This window comes from Amblyomma mixtum, chromosome 5 (assembly GCF_055824585.1).
Source record: "Amblyomma mixtum isolate Tamu chromosome 5, ASM5582458v1, whole genome shotgun sequence".
Taxonomy (NCBI): domain Eukaryota; kingdom Metazoa; phylum Arthropoda; class Arachnida; order Ixodida; family Ixodidae; genus Amblyomma; species Amblyomma mixtum.
The window spans coordinates 163212881-163236452 of record NC_143016.1 but is presented as its reverse complement, the minus strand read 5'-3'; the positions used below and the strand labels follow the sequence as shown (position 1 = coordinate 163236452).

General features: G+C 43.7%; 1 protein-coding gene across 25 annotated transcripts in view; it reads right to left on the bottom strand.

Moving 5' to 3' along the window:
- LOC149344356 (coiled-coil domain-containing protein AGAP005037) overlaps positions 1-23572 on the bottom strand; it is a 443868-nt gene that overhangs the window by 43513 nt on the left and 376783 nt on the right. For 13 of the 25 annotated variants that reach the window (XM_089546281.1, XM_089546282.1, XM_089546283.1 and 10 more), the window contains 5 exons: positions 23253-23327; positions 13073-13126; positions 11729-11761; positions 2309-2407; positions 1134-1288 (listed from right to left, as the gene is read on the bottom strand). In XM_089546281.1, coding sequence (XP_089402407.1) covers positions 1134-1288; positions 2309-2407; positions 11729-11761; positions 13073-13126; positions 23253-23327 — 416 coding nt within the window. The remainder of the gene's footprint in view (positions 1-1133; positions 1289-2308; positions 2408-11728; positions 11762-13072; positions 13127-23252; positions 23328-23572) is intronic. The other 12 variants (XM_089546262.1, XM_089546266.1, XM_089546268.1 and 9 more) reach the window with 8 other exon arrangements.

Here is a 23572-nt window from a genome sequence, read left to right as displayed (position 1 = left end):
CTGTCAGTTATAGTTCTATTTCCTTTCATTCCCCGGAGAAAACCAACTGCAAAAAAAAAAAATTCCACCATGTAGGAATACTTAATATTTTTTTCTACCTCTATGTCGAAACACCCATAAAAGCAAGAGATGGCATTCATAATAGAAGTGAGTGTATCAGGAATCAATCGTAAGAAAAGCCATTTTTCAAATGAAACTTGAAAAGAATGGTCGTTATTAAGTGCCAGAAATGACTACCAACAGGAGCATCTCGAACCACTCGGTCACGTGCTTGTCGTGTTTCGGCGGCTTGCTGCTGCCAGTAGAAACCGTAAATAGGCACACGCGTATGCTAGTGACGCGATTGCCAATCGCACGAACGAACGCTCGCGAACCCACACCGCTTTTGTTTCACGTCATCTGCTTTCAGCTTTCATCCTATCACTGACGAGAAATGATGCTCCTAGTATAACTTTTTTGGCAAAGTCTTTTTTTTTTGCCGCAATCTTTAGAGATGATGCAGATTTTCAATCCATTTTGACCAAAGCAGGCAACGGCCCTACCAGAACATCACGTGAAAGACAACAGACCGACATGTGCAGCACAGTGTTCACTGTTTGTCATACTTCAGAAAAGCATGCACCGTGCGCATCCTAGCCAATCGCGGCTGGAATCATGAAAAACTTCACCACAGTAGCAAGCCTGACACTGTCCAGCCAATTTTAACCCCCAGCTTTTCGATCTACAATGTCTGTAATCTATTCACTCCCAACGGGTCCGGCTAGAGAGTACCTCTCAGTTTCCCGAACCTCCGTCTCATCGGTAACTTGCCTAACTGCGTGGCACACAGCAAGGTGCTCGCGTCGTCTGCTACAGAGTTTTTAAATGCTTGTAACTACAGTACTAGTTTCCTACCAAGTGTGGAACTTCTTCAGGATTAGTTCCATGAAATATCCAGCATGATATGTCATGGAATGTCATGTCATGGAAAGCAGTTGGCCTTTAAGCACATAGCACTTCTTAGATCTTCTGATCTGTTGTCCCCAATCTCAGTTCTTGTGATCTATTGTCACTTTTCTCTCGTTCTTTTGTGGGCCAATGACTGTCGTGGTCTAACGTAAAGGTATACAGGTGGGGTAACGTGGCCTACTCACTTTAATCTTGAGGCACGTTTCTCGAATCATTTCACGGGCAGTCACAGCCTGAGTCTGCGTCATGCGCCGGAGGTTGCGTACTTCCAACCGCAGGTCCTTCGTCTGCTTTCTCAGTAGCTGCAGCTGGGAGCACGCTTCCGCGGTGAAATGAATCTCTGTGCGGGGAACAAGGAAACACCGCAGGTCACACAAAATATCACTCAAAGCGCATCACAGAAAAAAAAACCTGATATATTAACAACGATTGCCATACTGCGACTATTTACGATATTGCTTAGAAGTGTATTACCGAGCAAGTATGTATGTGGTTTCATTTAATATAACTTTCATTCAGTTTCATTACACTTTGTAAACCTTGCTTGTTTTGTTCAGCACAATAAGTATAAATCCTCCAGGAATGTCATGCTGCAAAATGATGTACATACATTTCTTTGTTGGTACGGCTCCACATTGCCAGCTGATAAATTAAGGTTCTTCGCTGCTGGTGGTAAAAGCTCTCAGGCTTTCTTTCATTAATAAAGACAACAAATCAATAGTGATAGCTGCACTGACCGCCATACTAAGCCCCATCACAGCATCTGCTTCAAAGATAACACATATCAATGCCGCAAAGAACACACAACAACACAGGGCTCGTTCTTTGAACACGCACTCCCACTAGTGGGCCGGTGAAAGTGGAAGTTTTTTTCGTGACATAACAGTGGCAATAATGATAATAATGACTGGTCCTGCGACATATTTTCAGTGAAAAAGAGGCCTTTGCAAAGCAACTGCTTTAAAACGCCATGGTCCAACTGCTGCAAAAATACCACGACCTGCACAGGACGAAGACTCCTACATTGTAAATTTAGTGCACCTTTCTCCATTCTGACCAGACCAGTTCTCAGTCTAGAGCGAAGTGTTTTTCTTTATGCCAGCACACTCTCCTGCACACGCGAAGTGCACTCCATGTGAAAGCACACTGAAACTTCTAAGTGTTCTTGGGCCTAGCAAGTACAGAGCACGCCAACTGAATCAGCGTCTAGTAAAAATCTCCACCTACTGCCTAAAAAACTGTCTAAAAAAGATCGGAGGTAATGAATAGAATAATTTAAGGGCGGCAAGTCAACTGGAAGGCGAACATGCTGAATATGTACTTCACGCTGTTGGCTATACGACACAGTGACAGTACGTGCCTTTTGCCGGAGACGAGGAATGCTGCCGTGATTCAAGAGCACAACTAAGGGAGGCCGGCTTGGGTGGCGGAGCTGGCTTTGAAGGCCGACCATCTTTGTCTGAAACGAGGAAAAACACAGTTCGACAGGACATTTGAGAGTCGTTCTCCAAAATCATGGGAGTATAAACATACATTGAGTTTATTCTGGCACTTCACGATAACCATCTGATGGTATCATAACTGTGGCTTGACATTTCTACTGCAACATGGTATGATTATAGTACCACCTCATAATAAAGTAATGATGGCAAAATGAAAAAAATATGAGCAAAACAACGCGTCTGTAGTCGGGACTAGAGTAGAGACATGAACGATGCTGTGCCGAAAGAGATGAAGGGCAGAAAGAAGGAAAATAAAAACAAAGAAGAAAAAAAATAGAAAGAGGAGCTCACTAGCAAATGAATAATCAGTGTGTCCCACACAAATCGAGCCCAGTGTAAAAAATTTAGCAAGTATGCATATATGGGCAGAATATGTTACATGTCTTTTTTGTTGCGAGATAAATTACTTCTAACAAAAAAGCGTTAAGGGCCCCATGTCACAGAAAAGCCAATCTCAGCATTGTTGCTGGCGTTGGCAGTGTTGTAACATGACAATCTCCAAATAAAAAAATCTTCTGTAGATACAGGCAATCGAACCCAGGTCCTTCAGAGTGCGAGGCGAGTACGCACAGAACACATTACGAAGGTTTGTTGGTTCGAAATGAATAAAAGTGAACCTAGTAAATACGTTGTGGTCTTTGAATTCATGAGATGTCTGTGTACTGATGCGTACATGAGTAATTATGAGTACGCGAATTTTGAGACGGGACCTGATAGCAATCGCGTTCTACTCTATAAAGCATTTCAATTGACTGCCAAGAGCTGTGGCAAAGCAGCGCCATCTATGTTGAAGAGATGAAAGTAAATGTGAACAGCTTGCGCTGAGCTATGATAGGTGGTGCTATGACCGTGTTTGGTTCGAGTTTGTGTTTATGGAGTTCTAGGTTCCAAGTCGACTTAGGCTGTGAGGGATGCTGTAGTGGAGAGCTACAGTAATTTCGGCAACCTGGGATTATTTAACGTGCACTGACATCGCACTGGGCTGTGGATATGAATTTGGAGGACCGGTAGATGAAACCTTTGAAGACGTCAACTGGTTCGAAAGCGGAGTCTGTTAATAACATGACAGTTTCGCCCCAGCGGGTGGCGTCATGGGTGCAATACGACATCTTCAGGCTTCAGGTGGGCAGGAAGTGGTGACTGGACCTGTGTGCTCCATGTTTTGTGTGGGTGTCAACCACTGCGATGTCAGGGACCCCGTACCGCTAAGACATCTGTGACGTACGTGTCTGTGTGCTGTTGTGGTCAGACGCAGACCTCCATTATGGACTCTCTTTCTCTCTTCTGTCTCTTATTCTTCCTCCCTTCCCTCATGGCATGGTTGAGGTGTCCAGAGATATGTGAGACAGTTACTGCGCCTTCCCTTGTGTGTTGTGTCATGAGAGGTAGGTTGCAGTGTGGCTCAAGAGCATGAGAGGTGAATGAGAAGGCGATGTGACTGGGACCCGATAACAACGTTGCACTGCACTCTTATAGGCAAAGCTTAACCCTTTGAAGGTTTTTGCCGTATATGTACGGCGGCGGTTTTCTGTCCCGCAAGGTCTTTGCCGTACGGGTACGGTTTCGATCTTCCGTTTTAAATTTTGCGCCAAAAGAACAATGCGTGCTCACTGGGGGGTGCTGCCACCTCTTAGGACTTACAAGAAGTGTTTGAATTTTGTGCTGCCTTCTTACGGAGATAAGGAGAACTTATGTCTAGCTTTAGCGCGGCGGCACAGACTGCGGCAACACCCCTTTTGTAGTTTTGGTTTCGCCGCGTGATCGCAACGGAGTTGCGCAAAATTTGAGTTTTCTTTTTGTCAGTACTATCTTGCAGGGGCTGCCGAAGTTGATTTCTATCTTTATTGGCGCTGCTCTTAGCTTGCTTATCACCGTTGCTCGTGAGGTATTCTCGCCCTCTGTGGCAACGCGCCTACGCGGTTTCGATTCCACCGCGGGATTGCAACGGAGTCGCGCGAAACGTGTTTTCTCTTTGTGGGCACTGTTTTGCAGAGGTGGCGAAAGTTGATTCCTATCTTTATTGGTGCTGCTCTTAGCTTGCTTATCACCGTTGCTCGCGCTCGCGAGGTATTATCGCTCTCTGCGGCATTTTCCAGTTGTGAGTGATGCTGTCACCAAAGTACTGTTCCTAATTTTTTTTTTACTATTTATTATCGATTATATACATTTTGTAGATTCAAGATCCGCAATAAAGTAATTTGACCACCTGGGAAAGTTTTCTTCAAAATAATTCGACCCTCAAAGGGTTAAGTGTCCTTCAGTTTTTTAAACAATGGACGATCGGACAAATGTGGCACAAAAATATTGCACATTGTCAAAAAGAATTTAAAAACTGTGCCAGTTCTCGAAAATACAAGCATGAAAGTTTTTTCACGCTTTGAAAAAATATTGCCAGTTAGGTGCTTCAACTTCAAAACTTTTGTACGAACCACCAGTAGCGGATGAATTAGAACACCACGTTCTAGTTCAAGCTGTGTGCATAGCTCTATCGGGTTTGAAATTCATTAATAATGCCAGTAAATTAAACAAACTTGTGTGATTTAAAACATTCCTGCATCATGCTTTCATAAGCTATATCATCAATACTGCTTAAGTTCACTTTCAGCAACACGCAGCAGTCCTTCGAAACTTTGGTTCGCTTAATTATGTCGGAAGTCCTCTTTATTCTTGGTAGTGATTTTCACCATCACTGTTAACTTATTAGCGGACACAGAGCAGCAGGTTCCCAATATTACTACTTCGAGATGCCTGAGGAAATTCTTCACCAAAAAGACTCTACAGCAGACCCATCAGACAAAAATTAATTAGGACTAGCAAGTGTTTACTAGTCTGAAGATTATATTCTAAGCAATGCCACTCCATAACCTCACTTCAGCCTGTATAGTTTAAGCATGACTGCACAAAAAGCTGCTTGCTATTTTCTCGGAAACCTCCATAAGCACGGAATTCCCCAGCACTCGTTCTTAGGCACCTACATTATTTGCCGAAACTACAACTGCCCTGATGTACTGGAGTTTTTGTTCCATTTGCTAAAATTTATAGTGGCTTCATATGCACTAAAAAAAGAAAAACAGACAGACTATGGGTAGGCAATGAGGCATAGTTAAAGAGATACTAACGAGAACTTCACCCAATTTTTGCTGCTGGTAAAAATGAACTATATAGCTCTTAGTCTCCTTTCTAGCTTACAGCAGCTCAGATTTCAGTGAGAGTATACTTGCTATGTGATAAGAACGCGGTAATTTGTCCACGTTACAATTTGTCGTCGGTGTCTATTTAAGGAAGGCAAAGAAAACTATGCCGCGTCCTATGTCCTAGCCATGGAAAAATTGAATTCGTATGGAAATCAGAAAACTTCAGCACTCAATTTGTGAAAACTTATCATGCCTTGTTGGTCATTCACTGATGGAATCTGGATGTGTGCAAATCGAAAATGATACCAAACCAGTTGCAACCAGCTTCCGGACGCTGTGTATTCCTTTACACGACCCCTACATGAGCACAGTTATGTGAATATCTGCCAGCTTGCATTCGGTATAGTTATCATTACCAGGAATTCAGGACAGCACCCAGCCAGTGCCATCGTGCCAGCAGCCTATTATGCTCTATTCTGCAACCACTCGACCACTGTTTTTCTTACAGTCATGGACGGTGTCAAGAGGCAATGTTTAAAGCCATGCGCCACGTGGTGGCAGCCATGGGAACTAGAAGCACTTGTCCTGAATTCCTGATAATGGCAAGAAAAACACACATCGTGCGTGATGGCACTGCACTCAGGGCTGTGCCTCTCAGCAGTGAGCCCTGTATATTTGTTAATTCTTAACACAGGTCATACCACATCCACACAAAATAGTTTTGTTTCTTCATTTCCTAAAGTAGCATAAACCCTGAAAAGGCAAGTCATATAGGTAGACGTGGCTAATTTTCAATGAACAGACTGTCGCACGGCAAGAATGCTCATGTCAGCGTTTATGACGAATTCCACTGGTCTACCTGGATCGGGTTGGTGAGTTTCAGTGATTATTTCAGAGCAAATCGCCCGTGTCCGTGACAGAGCACTCTCGCTTGATTCGCCAAGAAGAGACGGATTTAGCCAGAACTTTCAGGATTGGGTCGCCCTGTGGTAGATTCGGTCGCTCTGGTGCAGATTCAGCACCTTACTCCAAATCGACCACTGTAAATTGACATTAATGTTCTACCGAACTTGCCGGACACATTGCTTCGTGGAGGGTATCGCTGCTCATATTAATCTTACCATTCCTGCATGTCAGATCAGCCCCCAAAAAAGAGCATTGCAGAAGTACAAAGCATACTAAACATGTTCCACAGGTGGACCATGGGAAGCCTCGTGTATTATGTTATGTTTGCACCCCAACTAGCAGTGCCGTCACCACTACAGCGACGAGTTTCCCTGGAATCGGTTAGGTCTAGCAGTTCACTGCTGTTGACACTGGTGCGTCTTTATCTTCGTAGGACACTGTCTGGTGAGGAGCAAGGTTTCGGAGAAGCATGTGTACAGTGCGCAAGAAAAGAGATTGCCACAAGTGATCGACATCTGGAGCAAAAAAATCCCCACACGTGTCACTATGACATCACAGAAAGCACCAAGAGCAAGCCTGGCTGATCCATTCCCATGTTTTGGTGGAGGGATTGGAGGCAGCAGGGCTGTGACACGAGCAAAACTTTTGCAAGGCTACTTTGAGGAGTGGCCTGCTTTCCATGGTGTCACGGTAGGTGTCTAGAAGGGAAGGTGTGAAAAGCACAACACGCTTGCCCTTGAAAGGGATGGTCCCCTTGCACATGAATGCTGCTAGGGCAAAATCCAGCACTTCGATCTGGGGTGCCCACACCAAGCCGGTGGGAAGGTGGCAGTTGCTGCAGTCGCCTGAAAACTTCGACAGCATGTATGAGCGCTTGGTAAATTTTTCAGTATGAGTATGACGTTTACGCTTGCGATGTGCCGCAAGAAATGCTGTCATCCTCAAGGAAGACCATGGCGCATACTTGTGTAACAGCGGGAGCTAGTCGTAGCGCATCGCTTTTGTGCATATTTCTAATGTGCGAGCTGCGGTTTCCGGAAAAGCCGTGGACGAGCTGTGTCTTCTAAAAGAATATATGCATTATATTAGTACGTTTTCTAATTATGGTTATTCATGAATATAAAAGAACGATGACGATCACTTTTCTCGGCAAACTGCACGGATTGGCATCTTTAGCAGTAAAGAATTTGAATATCGTGCTTTGTGGGTGGTTGCGATTCTGGCTACAAACTTTGCAAGTAAAAAGTTTTGCTCTTCGTCGCGCGTGTCTAAAAGGACGAGTTTACTATTTTTATGCACATCCAGTACACTAAAAGATCCTTAGTAAGAGAACTCTGCTGTTTGTGGAAAAAAATTCGGTGAAAATTACGCGTGTTTATGTTTATATTTACAGTAGACAAAGTCACTTCTCCTGATATGAACTATAGTTACCGATGCTGTGCTGCAATTCTTGTAATATTTAGTTAAACGCAATTCTTAACTGCATGCGTCCTTGATGCGGTTATTTCTTTTCTGTGGGCAGGCAATTTAAGTACCAAAGTAAACAAGCACAGCACAGCATACGAAATGAAAAGAAAAAATATTTTATTTACGCAGAATAAATGCTTCAGTGGGTAATTATTACTTTTGAAGTGTGATTGCTATGTTGTGAACTTAGTTTGTAATTCTTTACCTCTTATTTTTGTGTCTTCAGATTAGCACCTGGATTCACCTGTTAGCGCTTCACTTGGTGTTGACAGTACATCCTTTGCTATTTGAAGCACATTGCAGCAGGCAATTAGGCTAAGATACCACGCATCTTACCCGGCCTCTAGATCTTATTTTGTGCCGCGTAGTGCCTACTGTATTTCCGAAAGCTCCACATGACCCAAAAATAAAAAGAGAACAATGAATGCTTCGCATTGTTGAGGCAATCTTAAGCACTTTAGAATTAGTGTCGCAACCGGCAGGACATAAAGAAGAGTTCAGGCTTGTGGAGAGGTAATTCAGGACGCAGCTGATCCCGCACGCTGTATTGAGCGATCACATTTTTCTGCTTGACAGGGATTTATCTACAGCAGGAAATGAGCCTCGAACTGATGGAAGAAAATCTAAAGTCCTAAGATGCGTGAAATGTGTAGTTGCAATTGTTAATTTTTAAAACTTTTCTAGGACATAAGCTGCGTTGTTTGCTTCTCGGGTCATTTTATATTACCTAGAAAATGCATTGATCTGTGCTTCTGTATGACGGATATAAACTGGAAATTTTTATGCACAATTTTAAAGTCGATCAGTTTCAGTGAAAAAAAAGGCAGGAAAGAAGCGAACTTCCACAGGTTGGCCTGTCGTCAACTTTTGGGGCTACTGAGGCAAAAAGAAACAGTAAAAAAGGAAAGAGAAGCCAGCATGCACGTGCTTGGAAGCTCTCCCTTCGAAAGTTATCATATGTCATCCACTGCCTCTCTGTTAGGAACTGGAGCATTAGTTGATCTTTGTAGGCCCACAACTCACTTCAGATTGGCATTAGTGCTTGCCAAAGTTGGCGGTGCACAATATGCACAATATGTGCACAATATGTTCTGCACAATATGTGAATTACGCAAAACGACAGCATCCGCATTCCACGTTGGTGAAGTTCAACGAAGGCTAGTACCATCACAAACTGTACGCAACAAGCGCCCCGCAGGCTTTTCGGCTTCGGTAGCAAGCAGACGCCGCGTGACATGATAAAGGCGTCCCTGACAACAGCGCGCCGCGAGACATTCACGCGTTGAGGGGCCAGTTTTGCCTGGCCGGTTTCCACGCCTCCTTTTCCAGACACCGTCGTCAGGTTACGTGTAAGACAGCGCTCTACTAGTGTTGGAATGCGCAAGCTTTTCCAGCGATATAAATACAATGCCATTACACTGCCGTAAACTGATAATGCCTCGTGTTAGAGCTGCATGTTCAGCATCTTATAAACTAAACAGTGATTTAGAAAGTAGATACTACTCCTTCCGACAAGCAGGCAATATGTGAACATGTGTGAACTGCCACATATGGCTGGAGAGTGACCAATGCACAGCAGCGGTGAATGCGATACACTGCCTGCTAGCGATAGGCCGTTGTCAAATCAAATTCCTCTGTGCTACAGTAATCGGAAAGGCCTGGAAATGTCGTCGCCGGCTTGCTTGTGGTAATTTCTTTTCGTGGTCAGGGCGCGTCTCTTTAGTTACCGTAGCATGCCAGCAGAGGCAACATATAATGTTGCAGAGGGCTTGCCAACTTGCAGAGACGACTATGAAGTTAAAGCTTCTGCGCCTGTAACGAGCACGACAAACTGCAAGCAAACTGAGATGTTCAAGCGCTGCCGGTAGTGTTGGTTGCTGTGCTAAATCATCAAGCAGTGAGGCCATAGCACTGTCCCAGCTTTTGATTAATAGCGTCATGAACGGTTCAAGGAAAGAAGTGCAGCTCAGCTTCTATACCGAGAATTCTCCTTAAACATTGTCCTTTGTAGAAGACGTAACACAAGAACTTCACACAGCGGTGGCTGTTAGCTCTCCCTACTCTTCTTTCATGTCCTTCTTTTACTGCAGTACGATGTCCCACAAGTCAAACCGCCACCTAGCTTAGTTATTTGCTTAAGCTTTGCCCTGGGACAGCAAAAGCAATACCATCTGGTGTTCTACAGTGCTTTCAGTGGAGATTGCTCGTTTTTCAAGAACAACCATTCTTCCGCGCGACATCCTGCTACCATTGAGAAAGGTGCAGTTTCTAGAAGATACAATGAACGTGATTCTTGTATCAGTACTTCTCCGTGCAAATGATCTTTAAACAGCTAAAATAATTTGCTAGCACTGCAGGTTCCTTTAAGTTGTTTAAATTACCAGCTGTTAGAGACTAAACCCACACCGCAAGAAAAAATCTAGCCCAAAATTCTGCACCATGTATCTCATGTAGGCTGAGAAGTATCCCAAGGCAAAGTACATTAGACACCATGCTGCTAATATTCTGTCAAAATGAAAATGAGGCACAATCGTATGACGACTCCATCGTGGCCATCGCTGAGGCAGAGGTTCTGAGGCCGAGAGGCTGCACACCCATGACCCAGAGTTTAGGCAGGATGTGATCTTTAATCTCTTCACTTGAGCAAAAACGCTATGGAGCATTTTCTTTGTTGGTGCGTGACATATTGTTGGCAGTTACTTGATCATTATTGAGAGATACTCTCAACAAAGATAGCTCGAAAGCCTCTGTTCCCTTTTGGTGTATGTTGGTTGGGATGATCATAAATCATACTACAGTACCATGGTCTTGACCTGAAGTTAACTGTGTATGGTACACCTTTGTCGTGCCTGGTGGACAAATGTGGATATGCAAACGACGTTCTCAGTTTCTGAAATATGCCCTTTCATGGCTTTCCAACTAATGTAGTAAGGTTAGCTAGGACACAACTAATGCTTTAAATGCTGCATTAACTTCAGAGGTGTACCATGTTTAGGATATGTGTACGCTGGCATCGTAAAGGGATATTGTAAAACTCGCGCATAAAAATTTCAAGCACTCACTGTCAATGTAGCAGGAGTATGTATCTCTTATTTTTTTTCGCACAAAGGAGATGAAACCCTCGACTTTCGTCAGACGTTAAATACTGTCATTGCTCAACGAGCGAGCACTGACAGTGAATAATGTAAGCATAAAAGTGCACCAGCAAATGTGCTGGTGCAATGGACAACACCATATAGTCTTCCGCCATAATACCTACTATCATAATGTACTGTTCCAATTAACTAGTGCTTTCCATAAGCTATTCCAGTTATTGCTTATGGGGGTTTAACGTACCAAAGCGACTCAGGCTATGAGGGACGCCGTAGTGAAGGGCTCTGGAAATTTCGACCACCTGGGGTTCCTTAACGTGCACTGACATCGCACAGTACATGGGCCTGTAGAATTTCGCCTCCATCGAAATCTGACTGCCACGGCCGGGATCGAACCCGTGTCTTTCGGGTCAGCAGCCGAGTGCCGTAACCACTGAGCCACTGAAGTGTCTTATTATTAACAGTAACGAAGCACGCCTCATCTTTTGCATGGCAGGATTTACCACCAGTCAGCGAGCACGCCCACTTTAAGGCTGCCATCGAAGAAGCCAAATCATTTGTGTAACAAATACCAGTTATTCACAACTAGTCGGTGTTTATATGCTCACTGCTCTTGTACTGTCCAATGTTTGGACCTTTGATGGAAAGTAAATAATAGGTAAATTCATTGCCTAATTACCTGGTATAGCAGAAGTCACTCCAGCGTAATCATCTAGAGGTGGTGAAAAGGAAAAAGGATTACCGAAATTATTAAACTTCTTCCACGTGCACTGAAATAAGAAGTCAGGGAACAGATGCATAAAATAAGGCAGAAAATGCAATAACACATTAAACACTACCATGCAAATAATCTCCCATGACCCACTACCTTCAATCAATAAATCATATCTCTGTTCATGCATGGAATATCGAGGTATCTGGCAATGCAAAGAAATTATACATGGTACTGATTTTGAAATGTGCCATAATATTACAAACGGTTACATGAAGCATCCTTTCATATAAAGAGGGAATGCAGTTTCTCAATGTATCTATGCTCATGCATGCAAACAAATTGTGCACATACACATACACGCACAAACATGCGCATCTAATCATGTCCATTTTAACATAAAATTTGTGCCACAAGAAAAGCAGGCATAGTGGTGCCATGTGGTACATTATCTATGGTGCTCCTCAAGCGCTGTTCATGCTAAGACGTACAATCTTAGCACAGGCGGGACGGGCAAGAATTCATTGCGCCGCACCACACAGCAGAATTTCGTTTTGAGAATCATAATACTTAAAAGGCTAATATTAACAGCATGCTGCAAATGTTTACACTAATGTGCCCAAGTGTAGAGATAATATCTAAGCTACTAATATTTTATAAACCAGCTATTTAACATGACTCACTTATTTCTAGATGCCTGTCATCACTGGTACTGCAGTTATGGGACCATCTATTTGTCTCAAATTTTAAATATTACTGAAACTGTGCGCTGAACAACTCGATATAGCCATTCAGTTAACAGAAGAGTCCTGAATATATGTGCGAAACTGTAACGCATTATTTAGCCCAAGACTACTTTGTTGCGACTGACGCCACGCTTGTTTCGGTTCCTCAAATTTTCCAGCAACTTATAGCCACCGCAGTTTCTTATGATCCTTTTCCAGCATCAAACCCAAATGTATTCATAGACTAAAAATATCGTCCGAAAATTTTTTACCACGTTTTTAATGCAACCGTCGTGGGATCGCGAGTTTTGCAAACACTGCTTTATGTTGAGCCATAAAGCGGAATATTATTGCCTTTAATGACATATTTATTAAAATGCCTCAGTGTTATCGCATGCAGGCCTCTTTTGCTTCAATAAAGTGGCCACGTAGATTTTTAGTCATGTATCACTTGTATTCGGTTTTGGTGCATTTTTTGCTTTTCACGTGCAATTGAACATGATCCCTGGACTGGGTTAATGTGCGGTGATCGAGCACTGCATGATGGCAGGTGCACATGGCAGGTGCTAAGTCGTACACCATTTACCTGATATGGAGTGCGACCGCAGGCCCTTGATAGCAGGCTTCGTCGGTTTCTCTGCTGGAAAAGAGAGTGACCGGTTACTGCACTGCAGTAAATCGAAATTGGCAGAGGTTCATGTAGGCTAGGGTAGCACATGCCATGTTGCTGTAGGCCACCATGCAAAGCAGTTTGCAAGAAAACAAAAATTTAGCAGCGCGAAGCTTATCACCGTTTTCACCGAAGTTTCTGATCGTGTCCGGCGGTGTATTCAACAGTGCGTTCAAAGTTGTTCAGAAGCCAATGAGTTGTGAAGCTTTTGCTGTGGCTAAAGACAAATTCAGTTCTGCTAAAGTACTTCTTGCATCGTAACCGTTTGATACCATCTAATATGAATCCCCTGATGTCCTGAATAAATGAAATGTATTTCTGAGTGTCAACCTATGCCTTCTCGGCCACACGTACGTTTTGTTGCTAATAGAAATGAAAACATGGGTGTTGGACTAGGTAGAAGAACTGCTCCTGGAAAGGATTAGGTGATGATTAATACGTTTTCCCCTCAACAGCTCCTACAGGCCAAACTTTCTGCAGTCAAGCTGAGAGAAGAAAACTTAAAATCTAGTTCTCTGTTGCCGCTTTTCCAAAATAGAAGATGCTTGCCTATTCATCATGACGGCTATCACAAGTCAATAAGCCCGGTATGAATTTACCATGAGCTTTTTTTGGTCAAATGTTTTAGGGGAATCCCCCAAGGTGGAGTAGATTTGTAATAAGGGAGTAATTACTCATTGGCATCCACCCGAGCGCAGCCATACGGCTACAAAGGAAAGCTATACAGCTTTCTCAGAAACTTCGTAGTTAAAGAAAAATTCGTCCTGGTCCGGGACGGAAGCTTTCCTTTGTAGCCGTATGGCTGCGCTTGGGTGGATGCCAATGAGCTTTTTTTACGGACAAATTCGAATTCTAACATAGCAGGCCATAAAGCAACGATACTGGAAAGTACGAGTGCTGAGAGTCAATAAGTCATTTACTCGATGAATCTAACACAACTTTTACCTAGGTTAGCTTTTCAAAATGCAGACTATATATACACAACATTACAATATGACTGCACCAGCTATGTTTCACACAACTGTAAAAGATTGTTGTCCTCCAAAACTAGTATGGAAACAGTCTGTGAGAATACACAAAGAAGTTGGTGAGAAAAGGCTCCAAAAGAAAGCAAGATTGACAAGTACGTAAGGACAAATATGTGCCACGCCATGTCTTGTGCAACACACGAGATTACTGGCTGCACATACAACAGCAACGTATTGTTAAGCAAGCGCTTAATATACTTGATAATACATAAGGCTAAAAATGTTTAGCAATAAGTCAATCAGCAAGTGACAAATGATGTATTGTATATAATGAAGTAAAGAGTGGTGATCTCAAACACTCAGGAGTTGTGCCCTTATTGTTCACCTATAGTGCCAAATTGATAATGTGAACTACATCCAAACGCCGTCAAAAAGAAAAGTATTAATATCCATGTTCGATTATCACTAATAGAACACCTTTTTTTAGCAATGCCACGTTTTTGAAAAACGGCTAACGGCGCCATCCCAGTGAACACATAATTCTTAAAGTAGTGAAATCACACTATGTGTTATGCGTGATTTTCAACAGCATTTAGCCTGTAAAGGCCTAAATGCACTTTAAAATTGCGTTCAGATGGCCCTTCTGAGAAAAAACTGATGAAACAAATGCGCCTGACAAGAATTTAGTGATCCTGCACTTATTACCCAAAGTGGGGTCACTAAATATATAACGTCACTAAGGCCCACACTGACGACTACTGATGCTCGCCACATTCCCTAGCGTAACAGGAAAATGTGTTGAGAGTAAGCGTTACAAAAGTTCATATGGAGTATGCAGATTACACTCAAGACGAACTGTGAAAGAGTTCATGTAGACTGTACAGTGTTCGGTATATGGTTCGGCTGAAAGTCACCGCACACGCTCGAAGTGATGGCAGCCTAGTTGAAAGTAAAACCAAGTTCGTTTTCTGCATCGAAGACGGTGTAACTCGATAACACCTGCAGGAATGAAGCACCGCGTGTCAAGTGTGATGGTCTGTAGATAAGCCATGATGATGCACTTCCAAATATGAGTTTAATATGCACATTATGTAAGATACGAGAATTTGTGATCAGTTTCTTCAGAATGAGTACCCCCTGATCACTTTCATGCAACGATGCCCGTGTACCAAACACCTTTGGTCCACTCACAGCATGTCAGTAGTGTCAGGTCTGCTAATATAGAGGTAACAAGTGGCTAATAGCGTGGTCAGCCAGTTATCTCCTGCTGAGCTCAACCGCATTTTAAGAGGCATGCGTGGTTCGTATAAAATTTCAATTAGCTGACTGCGCTAGGTTCAGCACTGATGAGCATCAGTGAGGTTAAGTTTGTCGCCAGTGGAGAATGTTCCCTAGTTTGCAAAAAAAAAAGCTCCAGGTTCCAGGGTAGCTCTTTTCAGCTTCCCGTACAGTGGCTGGTGAAGCTTCTGCGTATATAAGCTGCACAGCTTCGGTCTGGTGACGCAAAATGTGAAGTAGGCGGTTATGGGGACGGAGGCACACAACTGGAGATGTATTCCAACGGGCGCACGTAGGCTCATTCATCTCTCACGCTCACTGTCGAGCTCGTGGTCGTAATGCATCGATGGCGAAACAACGGAACCCAATTCATGGATGTGGGTGATGTTGATCTTGGCCAGCTTTACAGCACTGAAAGGTGATGGTTGTCACTGGGTACTCCAATGCCTTATGCCGCAATTCCTGTGGCGTTAGCTTCAGGAGGCCAGAGAACGACATTCTGTAACAGCACATTGGCTTAGACAAGAGCTTGGCATGGTTTGGAGGGACGGGGTACACAGTGCGACGGCACAATTCATGGTCAGAGCTTCTTGCATAGCGGTCATCGTTGAAAGGGAACTTCCAGAAGGTACAATCTGCACCAATACGGCATAAAATACAAGGCCAATGACCACATGAGGGTGTAGACACCAGTTCGCCATCGAGGTCTCAGTGAAAAATATTGCACCTTTATATCAGACAATATAAGATACAGCATGGACTTGGTAGCTCAATTAAGAAAGTAAATCCAGATGGGGTGACGCCGTGCACGGCCACACGACACAGGTTATCGCTCCATTGCTCCTTAGACGCCACCACATTTCATAAAAGATGCTCGTGGATTTTCTCAAGAATGCAGGTTCACTATCTTGAAGGTTCACACTCATTCCCCAAAGAAAGGGCGACCAAGAGTGTCGGCCATTCTGCCTCCGACGACCATCGAGTACATTTGGTACTGTGCGAGCATATGTTCCCCCTCGAAATGACTTGAGTTCTGCGTCAGTGTGCTTGTCTACAGTCTACGACTTCGTACAGGAAGCCAGTCGTCACAACCTCATAACAATACTGCTGCGGCTCGCTAAACCTCTGACCAGAAGCAGGCTTAGACAAGTGGAACAGTTTAAGAGGCGACACAGTGGTTGACAGGGAACGTCAGAGAGTATGGCGCTGCAACTTGGTCTTCGTCTTTTTAACCTTGCATCTTCTTATTGGTCATCGACAGAAGTGCCCAGGATGCAACAGTGGTATCAAAAAACGTATTGCTGGCGGCTGCGTATTTTTTATCGCTGTGACCATTCCTACCAGAACTGGCAGTTGCCCAAAAATGTCCCCTGAATGGCATTTGCTATCCTTCAGCTTGACACGCAAAGCAATGCTCCGGCAGCCCACAACAGCGAGCTGCTGGTAAAACCCAAAAATAAATGCAGACTCCTGGCGCCAGCTTGTCCACTCATAGTGTGGGCTGCTTCTCACACCAAACCCAAGAGCCGATGCTTCCAGACAGCACTCCTTGGTGTACGAAATAGAGGCACCTAAAAAGGCTGCATCTTCATCTTCTATGGAGGCCACTTCGGTTGAAGATAGTGAGAGGCGGTCGGAGTCTCTACGCCTTTTCCCATATTTGCAGAAACTGTCGTGTCAGCTTTCTTGAAGCCTAAGGCCTCAACTCGCGAGTCTGGCTGACTGATTTATCAAGTTTGATCGGTAGTAACACGGAAAAGATTGGCCGTACAAGTGCTTGCCAAACTTACATCACACACAACTGGAACCTTTCTCTATGGCTAAGCAGTTGGTTTATGTGCACGACAGCATTCTTCTGGGGTATGCGATCATCCTTTTGTGCTGTGCACGTACGAGCACAGTGCCTAAATCTATATTTGTATAAGCATAGGAGCATTTCTTTTTCCACATAGAAAAGCCAGGTGGTTTTAGCTTTCCACCTGACTTCAGCCGGTCCCAGTAGATACTCAGCTGGGGTCAACTGGTTCAGCTGGCTTCAAGTTGGGAGTCAGGACGTCTTATTTGGCACTCAGCAGGAACTAACTGGTTCCAGCAGGTTTCCAGTAGGAAGTCAGCAGTCACCAATGCCTTCAACTGGTGCCAGCTGGCTTTCATTTGGGAGTTAACTGGTACAAGTTTGCTATCAGCTGAAGACAACTGGTTCTTCTAGCCTCTCCCAGCAAACCACAAACCTCTCAGACACGTCTAGGTAGACGTCTCTGAGAGGTTTATGGTTTGCTGGGAGCTATGCCTTTACCATCGTCGAGCTCAGTCACGTATTTCAATAATCACAGCACAAGCGACGTACAGCAGCAGAAACTTTGATAAAGGCAAAGGATTATGATTTAAAAATTATGGCTTCATTTTTGTGCTCGCGTAAGCAATATACTGAGAAAAAAAAATAACAGGACGGTTATGAGCGTGTAACATGAATGTTTGAGTGCTAGCTGCGGTGCGACAGCAAAGAAAGAACCAACCAGCACAGCCGAGGCAGACCTCCAAGGCACTAGGCCACCTGTCGCCTCTCACCCTCTCTTCCTTCTCCACTTTCTCTCTCCCTTATCTCCCCTAAAAGTGGAGAGGGGTGTTTTTCTCTCTTTACTTTTCCACCTGCCACAACCCCATCATCTCGCACCCTCACTCCCACTTTTCCATCCTCTTTACCCCTCCTCTCCGCTAAAAGTGAAGAAAACAATTTTAACGCGACAGCGTTAAGCAGCCCGTGTCGCAGAAAAGGCGCGGCATCGTCCTTGGTGTGTGTTGCCTGCGTCGTCGACAGTGAGTAAAAAATTCACGAAAAATCCTGACAGAAGCAACTTAGGTGAAAGGTGGGCAACCATGGTCACGTACCCTTGTGGCATCACTACAACCTGTCTGCCGGATTGTGATCAAACTGCTCACTTTGGTAGGTGACAGTTAAGTACTGGTCACAAGAGGAAGCTCGGGAAGAGCAACCTGCATAGAGTTTCTTACTAATCACTAGAGGGAAAGCTGGCAGCTCTGCACTTCATCCATTATGGACGTCCATGGAATACAGAGGTTTGTTGACTGTGCTACGGATTGGATTTTTCTGGTTGTTCAGTTTCGTTCTCACCAATGTAGTTTTCACTGAAGTTCTGTGCACTTTGTGGAGTTGTAGTGCAGCTAGGCACGCAGTTCATTTGAGATCCGAAGCATCCGAAAGCGCCTGACTCGAAGTGAGCTGAGCACAATGTCTGGTGCCTGCTGGGCCTAAAGTCTGTTTGCCCCCTCAATGTGAGCCATTTACGCAGCAAGCTGGGTTTGCTCAGTGGGAACCTGTGCTACCTGTGCATCGACATAAGAAGGGAACAAGGTTTGTTGTGAATTGAGAACCCAGCAGTCTGCTGCCGTGACCATTCCGCACATTTCTCGTAGGAGTCTCGTAGACACATATCTTTTAAAAGCGCGAAGTACTTCGACAAGCGCAACTTATGTTAACTGTACTCGCCGAGGATTGCGCTTGGTTTATTTTGAACAGTGGCGATGACCGCGCATTGCATCCAGGAATGACTTCCACTTCATGAATTAATTCATGCAAATACCCACATGTTGCCCTTGCCAGCATGAATATGGCTGTCACTTACATCTATCAGGACAGGTTTGCGTTTCCTAATTCATGTTTTTCTCGGAAAAGATCTGTAAGCACAGTGCCAGGACGTGCCGAGAGCCGGCACTTGGTGCGTGCAAACTAAAAAGCGGGGGCTCAGGCAAATTGCTCAAGGCACGAACATGGGGTGCGTTCCACAGTAGCAGACTACACCAATGAAACGTTTGTTTTTCACAGTGCAAAAACAGAAGTTTCTATAGTGTCGTATTTTGAGCGCTAACAATTTTTTAAAAGAACACTTGCTCTGAAAAGTGTGCCTGTTAAGCGCAAAAAAAATTATTTTCCATCGTTAGCTATATGTGATGGCGTAAAGAGAAAGGACTCTCTCGCCACTGGCAAGTTCGATGATCGTTTATGCCTATGTGCTTTTCTGCTCATTTATTGCAATGTGCAGTAAGCATATTTTTTTACAGGATATATTGACTGTAAAATAATGCTTCCTTGCAGTGTATGTTTAGTGAAACCTTGTATTTCTGCAGTTGTGGTTATGTTTTAGAGCCAAGCCAAGTACACCCCCACTATCTTCCCGGCATTCAAACGGTGGATGAAGTGTCCCTTAAGGAACTCACGTAGACGATGGTGCCAGCTTTTCCCTTAGGCAAGGCTTAGAAACTCATAAAAGTCTTCCACCATAATACCTACTATTAGAATGTACTGTTCCAATTAGCTAGTACTTTCCATAACCTATTCCAGTTATTGTTTATGGGGGTTTAACGTCCAAAAGCGACTCAGGCTATGAAGTATGCGTAGTGGAGGGCTGCAGATAACTTCGACCACTCGGGGTTCTTTAACGTGCATTGACATCGCACAGTACACGGGCCTCTAGAATTTCACCTCCATAGAAATGCAACTGCCATGACTGGGATCGAACCAGCAGCTTTCGGGTCAGCAGCTGAGCGCCAAAACCACTGAGCGACTGCAGCGGTGCCAAAGAACGAAATGCGCTCCATCAACAATTTGCAGATGCTCAGAGGCCACGTTATCCAGCCATCGAAGAACTGAGGTACTTGTCAAAAAGACAGATGGCAATTACCATTTTTGCACTGATTACCGCAATCTCAAGGAGGTCATAAAAAAATGTACTCACCTCTAGCATGATCACGATTCACTAAACATTTGACTACAAGCCGACTTAAAAAACTGGAAACGTTTACCGGGCGAACTTGTGTGATAGAGAACCTTTGTTGTGGACACCACAAACCATAGCGAAACAATGCTGTATGGCCATCGCATAGTTTCAAATGTCTTTTGTGTACCTCCTTTGGAAATGGTACGAAGCTTATGTCATACGGAGCTTATGTCATACGGAGCTTATGTCATATGTCATACTTTGGAGGATTACACGGAATGCACATAGGGAAAAGAGGAAATACTACAGACGTCGATGATGTCTTGCACGTCATGTGGAAATACGGAAGTTATACAGAAACCATATGGAAAGTGCTTGGAAAGCATAAGAATTTATATTTTCTACACTATGCAAACTCCGTATTACATTAATGCTGTGTCTGCGGCGTATACGGAAACATTTCAGTGGAAAAACCACGTTTGACCCACAAAGCGGACATGGAAGTAAGTGAACTGCACAAATGACCATGAGAGTAGACTCGATGGCAGCCACTACAGCCAGACATTCCACTAAAGCAGTAAAGCACCTCATGCGACACGCGGAGGTCGTTTGTCGGCTTCCGTTATTAAACTGCTTGCCCGATCTCTCAGGCTGCCTGCCTTAGTTTATGAGTACTGCAATGCAGAATATATTCCAAGCTTGGAACGTAACTTTACATCTTTTCCTTGCTGCTTTTCACTACTACTTTCTTTCTAGCGTTACTCTAACTCATCTATTTCTTGCCAGCTCTTTCTGCTTCTGAAAGACATAAAGTAGCAAGAAGGTTGATGCTTGCTTTTTGCCAAAAATCTGTGCTAAAAAGAAAAACAGTAATTGCTTCAGAGCTCTGTATGAACCTGTACATTGAATGGATGTGAAAAAAAAATTTTTTAAATAAAAAAAGAATCAGCTGTCTTCGATGCCTGAGAAATTCGGAGCCAAGATGCTGCTATATTGCAGTGCTTGGGACTTCCCAATCACCCTTTAGCAACTTCTCATAATTTTATTACCTCAGCACATATCATAACTGAATAAGTGACATAAGTGAAAATGTCTTACTCGTTCAATCAATGCGAATACACGATGTTTAGACAAGATGGTACGGAAAACTGAAAATTTTTCACTTTTTAGTGTATTTGTAATTAAAAGCGGCTATCAAAGCTTCTGACAAATCGAAACGCATCTTCTCAGCAAACACATTTTCTAAGCCTATTGGGAAATGACTACATCTATACAGACAACATATCGACAGGAAGTGAAATGAATGTGCACATATAAGGGCCCATTAATGTCGGTGCCCACACAACCTTTCACTATGCATGCAGTGGCCATTCTAGCTTTCATTTACTAAATGATTCTTAGCATGCACCTATCAACGATCATGGCAGCACCCTTATTTAAAGCTTTCATCAGCACAGGTGCCATGTTTTATTAAATGTAGTGCCTTGCACTCTCACTTACATAACCAACTGATCTATAATTGCAAACCATACTGGCAGTGCACTAGACTTGCACCACACACAGTATGCAGCCTAAATGAGTTTGCAGCTCGTTAAACGTTTGTTCGCTAACGCCCATGATATAACAGCACTAAGAAAGATGAAGTTTTAATCATAACATACACTTACAACACAGGAATGCATTTTAGATTTCCTTACAGTCTCACAATAATGCAGGAATAAAGCTCAATTTAGTTGCAGCATTGTTTTAAAGAAAAAAAACCGATGAGCTTCAACATCCGATTTGAATATGCATATTATGTGATGTTTAGAAGCTTACACTAAATGAAAAGTATGCACCGAAATTAATTTTGCATAATAGAACTTCACTGTAAAAATAGTATTACATGCCAGCTTTCTAAAATACAAAAAAAGCTGTGCGAGAGTGTAACACGCTTGCGAGGAATACAAAGCATGCTTCTTATTTCCATACAATATCCTTGCATGTGCAGCACAAGGCGCCAATAAAGGTTACAGCACCATCTACAAATTATGAACGATTTCTGAACGGACATTTTTTTTAATGTCTTTTCTAAATTTTCAGCAATACAGAACAAGTACTGAGCACCGTTTGTTTTCGTCCTTCAGTTAACAGTAACAGCAAACATGGAACCACAGTTCAACAGAACAATGATATCATGTATTTCTGTAAGATAATTTAGTTATACCTCGCTGGGTTTAAAAAAAAATTGCAAAAGTAATTTTGGTTATGTCCTGCTGGGTTTTTTAAAAAAATTGTGAAAGTAATTTCCACCGACCATAAGTATAAACAGTCCCGTAATTCTTGCTATTGAGGAGATTAGTTGAGGTACAATAAAAGTGAATATTTGCAGAACTAAAAAGGAACCTATGTTATGTATGCAACCCTAAGTGTGTCGTCGGCAAACATGACAAAGAGTGCACGCCCTTGCAGCTTTAGTGATATATTGTACGTACTTCAGTTTTCCTGCAAACACGGCCTTCCAGCAACTTCTCCCATGCAGACTTCAAGCAAGCATTCAGGCTCATTAAGGGCTTCAGGCCACTAAGGTACGCTTGCGATCAGAGGGGGCCAACAGCTGAAGCTGTATCTTGTTTTGCAAAGCATACATATTTTTCCATGCTTTTAAAGCTCTCAGCGGAGACATACATATATTACAACATTCTATATCCAACTGAATGGGGTGCTAAAAGCGTGAAGAAATATGCACGACCACAAAGGCCGCAACTTAGGTTCACTTCGTACGCAAAAAGACGAAGAAACCAAACCTGCAGTGAACAAAGTACTCAGAAAGAAACAAAAGGAAGCACTGCGCAGGCCCAGGGCTTGGCGAAATGAGGACAAATGAATACGCTACGAAAGACAACCTGTAGCTTTCAAGGCAGGACAAATGTGGAAGGGTAGCACGAAGTAAGGTGCCCCAAGTTGGGTGGCAAGGCAAGACAACCGGTAACTGCAGGCACGACACAGCGGCTGTCCCGCTGGTATACACTGCACATTCCAGCACTGACACCCTTTCGTAGCGTACAGAGAGCGTTCGCGAGGGGTCGAAGCACGGCTGCGGCCGCCGGGCGAACAGGGCAGAGGTACAATCACCTGCTGGCTGTGGTGAGTGCTGCTTTTGTTTGTGGCAGTCCAGGGTCTCGTCTGAGAATGACACTGACTTCTCCTCTAGAAAAGGAAGAGTGCAGGCAAAGGAAGGAAGAAGAAGGACGGGTGAGGCCTGACCCCGGACCGCAGCGCCTTCCCGCTAGCCTCAGCCCTGAGGTCTCATGCCCAAATTTTGCAACAACTGAGGATCTTCACCAACGCGGCAACATTTACCAGAAAAGGTAAGAACCATACCTTCGAATCGGAATGCTCTACAAGCCGGTCAGTTAGCGATGCCGGTCTTGAGAAAATATTTTTTTTTTTTT